This window comes from Camponotus floridanus, unplaced genomic scaffold (assembly GCF_003227725.1).
Source record: "Camponotus floridanus strain SB8 unplaced genomic scaffold, Cflo_v7.5 scaffold250, whole genome shotgun sequence".
NCBI classification, from domain to species: domain Eukaryota; kingdom Metazoa; phylum Arthropoda; class Insecta; order Hymenoptera; family Formicidae; genus Camponotus; species Camponotus floridanus.
The window spans coordinates 5,285-13,787 of record NW_020229382.1 but is presented as its reverse complement, the minus strand read 5'-3'; the positions used below and the strand labels follow the sequence as shown (position 1 = coordinate 13,787).

Below are 8,503 nucleotides of genomic sequence, written 5' to 3'. Positions count from 1 at the left end.
ATAAATTGATTCACAGCTTTTAAGAGGATGCCGAGGTCCTGTTTGATCGTTCAAATGTCATTCCAGACACACATGTCTAAAAAACATCTAAAAGACGACTTAAAGACGTCTTAAAGTCTTCTAGATGTCTTTAAGACATCTTTTGGCCTCTTTGTGCTGTTTAGAATATTTCTTTTTGTATCGGGATCTTTTTATTAGTTGTACAGAATAATAAATGTTTCTCCACGATTAAAATATGTATAGAAACAGAACTCCGGCATTCTCTTAACTTACTTTAAATTGTATATATTTAAATGCATATATTTAAGTGAAATTGTATATATTATATTAGGTCTTCGATACGGTTCATCTAAACCGACTGACGTGTATGTACGGATGACCGACGTATATCTACGTGTATGTACAGATCAATTTATTATTAGCAATTATCAAATGCGTCACTAATTTTTTGCATAATAAAAAGATTGATGGATAAAATAAAACGTACTCTGCATACATATACATATATATGTGTAGAGAAATAAAATGATGATGCATTAATAAATGGCATATAATATTACTATTACTCGCAGTTGTATTCTTACTTTCGCACGATCTACTTATTTTCTCTTTTTCCCTCTTCCTTTCTCTCTCTCTCTATACATAAATATATATATATATATATATATATATATATATAATAATTTATATATACATATATATATAATATAATATATATAATATAATATATATAATATAATATAATATAATATATATAATATAATTTAATATAATATGTATTCCTATACATCGCGACATTTTCATATAGTCCATTTTTTCTTATTATTTACTAAACTACTGATGGATAGTGTGAAGTTGATTGGGACCGTGTATTTGATAGTGTTGTGCTGTTATCTCTCTACACTAATAGATGTCAATCAACGCGAGCCAAGTACATTCACGGAAAGAATATCTTGGATTTGGCCGAACAATATCAAAGTCAATCGCGATGTAGTTTTCGATACGGTAAGTGTGGCTTTACAACTCATTGAAATTAGGATGGAAATTTTTATTATTTAAATAGTTTTCTTCAACGTTGTTAAAATACGATTGGAAACGATCTTATCGCCGCTCTTTTATTGAAAATTTGAATTTAAATTTCACAAAATATACATCATCGTTAATTATGCCTGTAATAATATTTAAATAGTTTTTTAATTTTTACAGCTGTTTTAATATTCAATTGTTGGTATCGTTTAATTATTATAAAATTCTTTTGTTTTAAAAATATGCAGTAATATGTGAAATATTAAATAAATTTGTGAGCATATAAACGTTATGCTTGCCCATATACACACACACACACATACACGCACACAGAAAGAAAAATTGCTGAAATTAATCTGCTTATTTTTAAATGCATATAGAAAACAAAGAAAGTAAAATATCTCTTAAAAGAAGACAGTTAGCAGTTTTATTTATATATAAATAATGACAGTCAGTGATATTATATTTTATAACATTTATAAATGTTGATAATCTTAATGAGACAATATGTTATTTTTCGAACTAATTCTCTTTCGAAAACTGTACAATTTCAAAAATATTTTAAATTTATCTTGTATATCATTAGAATTGAAGCAAACAACATCTAATTCAATGTATGTAATAAATGTACATAGACGTTTATGTAAATTAAATGTTACATAGTTGCATATAAAAGTAGTGTTACGTCAAATGTTTTTGTTCCATTAATCTTTGAAATATTGCGATAAACTTCTGTAAATTCTTCGGTTCTAAGTATTTTGTACAACCACATAACATCTTTATATTTATTTATTTTTATTAAAATAAAATGTATATCTTTCCTCGTTGAAATATGTTGGCCCTATTTCATTAGTTTTTCAGTTACATATTATAGTTTTTATACTCTTAATTTTAATCTCACTATACATATTGTCAGTTTTATATCAAATTTTATTTTTTACTGCATATACCGACTGAATTATTGTACTGTACTGTCATTTCGATCTGCGCTCTATATGCTGGCCTTTTAATTGTTTTATTTTATCTTTAAATTTTTCATTTTAATTGTAATGGTGCAAAATGATCTATAAATAACAATATAATCTTTTACAATTTCTTTTTAAAATAATTTTTATTGTTTTCTAATTTATCATGCAAAAAATTTTCTTCCTATAATTTATACAACTCATAATTATACATTTAATTAGATTAATGTTTAGTTGATTATGTTCTGTATCTCATATGTATCTACTTTTGTTATTATGATATGATATTGATAATTATTCTTTATATTAATTATATATTGATATTTTATATTTATTTTATTATTTTAAAAATGTCTCTTTTATCATTTCAAAAATAAATATTATAATCACTTTTTCGTAAATGTATTGTAACATTAGATCAACTTCACTAACTCTTTGTTTACTGATTCTTTTTTTCAGTCGGAAATGATAAGGAAAGCGGGTTATCCCGTGGAAACTCATGTTATAACGACCGAGGATGGATATCTCTTAACATTACATCGTATCCCAGGTGATAATGGCTCTCTACCTGTACTATTGCAACCCGGTTTTCTTGCAACATCCGCTATTTGGATTTTTCTTGGTAAAGGGAAAGGATTAGGTAACACTCTTTTAATTAATCCTTATATATATATATATATATATATATATATCTTATATATATATATATATATATATATATATATATAAGAAATTATATTGTTGGCTTTTAACGGAAAACGAAAGGCTAGGAGAAAATAAGAAGTTTAAGAGAAACTACGGAATTTAAATGTCAAAAAAAATTTGCCAATGCATTCTAATTATAATACAACTTTTAACGCATCTTATTTTTTGAAAATTTTTTACATTTATCAGATTTTATACACATGTATATTTATTTATCTATTGTATTTATTTTATTTATCTATTTATTTTATTTTATTTATTTATTATATTTATTTATCTATTTATTTATCTATTTATTTATTTATTCATGTACATACTTATATTTTATATAATTGCATGTTATATATTTAGAATTAATTATTTCACTTATCAGACAATAATTAGTAAATTACACATCAATAGAATCTTAATTTATTATTGAAAAAATATATTAGCACATAAACATATCGTAAAATATATATGAGGATATTATATATGAGAAGATAGAAATGTTAACAAAACAACGTTGCAACGTATTGTTTCTTTTTGCATTCTAGCTTACATATTAGCGGATCACGGATATGATGTTTGGTTGGGTAATTTTCGTGGTAATATTTATTCCAGGGCGCATATTTCCCTATCTCCATCAAACTCGACATTTTGGGATTTCAGGTATTCGCATAAAATAAAAATAATGATATTTAGAAAATTTTATAATGATAATTAGTTAATTTAATTTGGCGTCAAACACAAAGATCTGATGAACTTATATATGTTTATTTATATATTTTATTTACTTATATATATCTGTGTGCAATTATTTTAGATTGCATTGATCTAGAAATAGTCTCTATATAATAGATTATAAGCATACAAAGTATAGATAGAAAACAGATAAGTAGATTATATTTTTTTGTTAATAAGATACATATTTCTTTTTGACAAAAAAAAATAAATTTTTTTTTGTCAAAAAGAAATATGTATCTTATTAACAAAAAATACATTATTTTTTAATATATTAATATAATTTTTAATAGATTAGTATATTAATTTTGCATTTTCTTCCATTTATGTGTTCGAATAAATTTCGACAATTCTCTTATAATTAATTTTAATATTTTACTTAATTATTAAAATTCTTACGAATTTTATATAAAGTGTTCATATAAAGAACCAGAAAACGCTCTATATTTACACACAAAAAATAATTATCTCGAAAACGTTGCATGCTTCGGAAATTTTCCAAAGGAAAAAGATGTTTGTTTCTAGATAAAAAATATAAAAATATCAAAATCTGTAGTTTGTTTGTGACGCGTCTCATATTACATAAATATAAACATTATATTACATATATGTGAGAATATATTTTTATTATATATTATACTATACTATACTATATATTAGGACGATATATAATGCATATTTGCATATTTTATGACTATACATATATCGATTAATTTTTGATTAGCCTTAACGAATTGGGCATCTACGATTTACCCACGATGATTACATATATTACAAATATGAGATCGCAACCATTGCATACCTACATTGGTATATCTATGGGCTCAACTTGTTTCTATATAATGGCGACAGAACATCCGGAAATCGCTCAAATGGTGAAAGTGATGATCAGTCTCGCACCAACAGTTTTTCTTAACCATATGACAAGTCCGATACAATATTTGTTTTTCTTGAAAGATTACAAAGTAAGATACTATTAATTAATTAAAATAATTTATTATCACGTAATAATTATATGAAATAATATATTTTTAGCAAAACAAAGAAAAATAATTATTTTACATCTCGTTCTTACACGATGCACGCTATATAATTTAAAGTGAAAAAATAGAGTGACATAAATGATATGACATAATTCTTTAATTTTAGATGCAATTAAAGTAATTAAATAATACAAATTACATTTTTGAATAATATTAAAGCCTGAATGGAATTTATTTTAATATAAATTTAATTTGTGATTAATTAATGTTATACGTTAAAAAATTTAACAAAAAATTTTCTCTGTCATTAAGAATAATACGGGAACTATACTACATTCTATATATGAAAAATGTATATTTAAGAAAGATTAAAGAAAGTTATTTTATAAAATGTGCATTTCATTATTTGAATAAAATTTAGAAGATATCTATGTTGGATCTTTCGAAAAAATGCAGAAAAAATCAAACGTAAATATCTTCTTAACATTATATATCTTATTTCTGATTGCCTCGTACACAATTGTAGTTTTAAATGTTAACGAGAAATTTTTCGATAATTTAAAATTATAATTAAAGAAATTTTTATAAATTATTTCAATCTTATAAGAGAAAATGCTTAAAAATTTATTTATTTTTTTTTTATTATTACTGTCGAAATCTAAAGAAAGACATAATTACAAGTAAATTATTATTAATAAATCTTCTATTTCAGATGATAATGGGATTTTTTTTTCACAAATTTCTGCTAAGCAATTTTGTGAGATCTTTTTTAATATATGGCAGCGAGCAGAACATACTCAAAGATATCTACGTCAACTTGTTTTCTATACTTTTCGGTTACGATCACGAGCAGTTTGATTACGTGAGTAATAATTTCGCAAATGTATGCATATCGCAAACGAAGTACAATTTTATATCATGATGATCGAAGCTTCGATCATCATGTTCGATTAGAGCGATCACGCTTTAGATTAAACTTTGTATGTATGTTTTTATTAGTTTTTATTTATTAACATTTGTTTGCTTTTTATAGCATCTGCTACCGTTGATATTGAGTCATTTCCCAGCCGGCGGTTCGTTTAATATAGGGGTGCATTATATACAGTTATTTCAGTCGGGCAAATTTCGTCAATACGATTATGGTCGTGCGAAAAACATACTGATCTATAATTCGATAGAACCTCCGGAGTACAATCTAACAAATATAACGATTCCGATCGCGTTATTTTATGGCCCTGGCGACTTGCTGGATAACACCATGGTAAATAACGAAAAAATAGATAATAAGAATATAGTTATAATAAATATAAAAAAAACACGTATTGATTATTTTACATTAATTGTGTGCAAGTATATAGAAATTTGCACATAGAATTGAACAGATAATTTTAGAAAATCGCATGTTATAATTCACAAAAATATTTCTTCAAGCATATAAGGAGGTTGTACCATTTACTGCCCAACGTAGTGGACATTTATCAAGTACCGTGGCGCAATTTCAATCACGTAGACTTTGTAGTTGCTAAGGATGCGCCAAAACTCGTATACGAAAGAGTCCTCAAAATCATGAGGATGGAGAATTCAAATAACATTACATCAATAATCAAAGATGAATGTTACGCGTTAAATCTTTATAATAATGGATACGATTGATGGCTGTAATCGCAAGTCTATTGAAATTTATTTTAAAATATGCATTTATAAAATATTAATAAGAATTATCAGAGACTTACAAGTAAACCTACAGAAGTGTCACTTATCGATTTTAATGAAACTTTGCACATTTGTAGAACTATGAAAAATATTTGATACGTATTTTTTTTTATCACCCAAGGTTTTTTCTGGAGGGTTGAAACTATCCTTTGAATGTAGAGGGTGGATTTTATGCACCAGGTGGAATAAATTGAATGTTTTAAGAAATTAAATACTTATAACTTTGTGTGTTTTTGGGATCGCTGAAACTAAATCTGATGTTAATATTATTGAAAATGGCCGATCCAATATGGCCACCAAATATATAAAAAAGTGTTCTGGTCGGCTTTGTAGGGTATGGAAATATTGTAAAAAAAATGTTAAATTTGAATTTTGGTGTTTCTCAAGCAGTTATATTTGAAGAGTTGTTTCAACCCTTCAGAGCGAACTTCGGCCGATAAAAAAAATACATACCAAATATTTTTCATAGTTCTACAAATGAACAAAGTTTCATGAAAATCGGTGAGTAACATTTCCGTAAGTTTACTAGTCTACTTTTAAGCAATCAATTTAGTGAGTTTTAGGTTTATTGGATCGTAACGAAACTATTATATTCTACTATATTATATTATACTTAATACTTTGCTATAATTATATATCTTTCCTACAATAATTGTATATATATATAGTAGTAGTAGTAGTAGTAATTTATTTTGTTCTGCTTAGAGTTACAAACTGTATATAACCAATTACCTTAGAGTTACAAAATGTATTAACCAATTACAAAAAACATCTCGCTATATAAAAAATATCCACAAACATTTCTCTTAACCTAAAACTTAATCTACTTCCTTATCCTAATTCTTATTCTAGCTCAGTGAGGGAGTTCGGTGGAGATGTTTTCCCGAATATTTCAGGTTACCCATCTTCTCCCTCCCTCCCCAACCTACACACACACACACACACACACACACACACACACACACACACACACACGCCTTCAACAAAATATTGGACTTCCGTTTCCTCTTGCTTCTGTTATATTCAATTATATTCTGTTATATTCTTTCTCACCCTTCGTTTCCATCCCTATCCCCACATCCATCCTTCATCCATCCATCCATCCATTTTTCCTCACTCATCCCTGTCCTCACCTCCCTCCCTCTTTTTTTTCCGTCACCTCCTTCCTCTCTACTCCTTCCCTCTCCTTACTTACTTCTTTCTCTCTCCAACTCCCTCATCTATTCCTCCCCCTCCCCCTACTCCCTCAATATTCTATCCACATTCTCCTGCCAGTACCCCTTTCTCTCTTCTCTACAACCCTCTCACATATGCTCCCATGTCTCCTCACCTTCTCCACATAGCTTCCTACATAACTTCCTCTCCTCCTCCTCTCAATATCTACTTTTTCTTACCTCCTCTCCTATTCTAAACCTCTTCCATCTACTTTCCCCCCATCCTTTTTTCAGGTATCTCGGTATGCCCTCCCCCTTTACCTTTTCATACCATCTATTGTATCTCGCCCCCTATATTCTTTCTCTTCTTTCTCTCCTCTGAATTTCTCTGTCCCTTTCCTCCATTTCTCCGTACCAATTCTCCTCCTTCTCCTTTCTTCTCTCTAGTGATTCTATCTCCACCCCCCTTCCCTCGAAAAAATTCCTCCTTTCCTTCTCCCAGCTTGAATTCCACCCTCCTCTGCCGCATCTTTCTCTCATCTCCTCCATACACTTTCTCGCTAATTCACTCCCCTTCCCCTCCCTTAACCTCTTCTCCCAACCCCCACGCCCTCCTTCCTGCTTTTGTTCTCAGCTTCTCTCTCTGTAATTCTTCCCTTACCAAATATCCTGGCGTCCTCCCTTCCAGCCCCTATAGCCACCTTAGATATCTTTCCTCCATCCTTTCTATCCTGTCCCTTTCCTTCCATCCCCATACTTCAACTCCATACCCTAACACCGTCCATACTAGCCTATCAAAGATCCATAATCTCCTAGCCCAATCTCTTCCGAATCTTCTCTTCCCTATTCCCCATACCTGCCCCATTACCGCCATTGCTCTTTTACCTTATCCCTCACCTGTGCATCCCCGTTCCTTTGTATTACATACCCCAAATACTTGAACTCCTTTACTTCTTCCAACTCTCTTCCTTTCCATCTCCATAGCTTCTTCTTCATTCTACCCCCTTCCTCCTAAACCTCATTATCTTAGTCTTCTCAGTATTCACCTCCAATCCTTTCCTCTCCATGTACTCTTCCAGTCTCTCAATCATGTTCCTCATCCCTCCCTCATCCTCTGCTAATAACACTATATCATCAGCATACGCTAATGTGTACACCCTTCCTTTCACCCTTCCCATTTCCTCCTCTAGGTCTGCCATCAACAGATTAAACATTCAATGGACATCCTTGCCTT

The 8,503-nt window shown here is 29.1% G+C and overlaps 1 protein-coding gene across 1 annotated transcript; it reads left to right on the top strand.

The window, feature by feature from the left end:
• The first annotated feature begins 768 nt into the window (after positions 1–768).
• On the top strand, positions 769–6,098 carry LOC112638160 (lipase 3-like). The gene is made up of 7 exons (XM_025409296.1): positions 769–1,005; positions 2,451–2,631; positions 3,233–3,347; positions 4,144–4,384; positions 5,115–5,264; positions 5,436–5,663; positions 5,834–6,098. The coding sequence occupies exons 1-7, from the start codon at positions 775–777 to the stop codon at positions 6,053–6,055; spliced, it is 1,368 nt and encodes a 455-aa protein (XP_025265081.1). The 5' UTR covers positions 769–774; the 3' UTR covers positions 6,056–6,098.
• Positions 6,099–8,503: the final 2,405 nt, after the last annotated feature.

Bases quoted from the DNA above. Each gene is read 5' to 3' on its own strand.
- LOC112638160 (XM_025409296.1), top strand. From the start codon at position 775: ATGTATTCCTATACATCGCGACATTTTCATATAGTCCATTTTTTCTTA. The intron at 2,632-3,232 runs GTAACACTCTTT...TTTGCATTCTAG, and splicing joins TGGTAAAGGGAAAGGATTAG to CTTACATATTAGCGGATCAC. The intron at 5,265-5,435 runs GTGAGTAATAAT...TGCTTTTTATAG, and splicing joins ATCACGAGCAGTTTGATTAC to CATCTGCTACCGTTGATATT.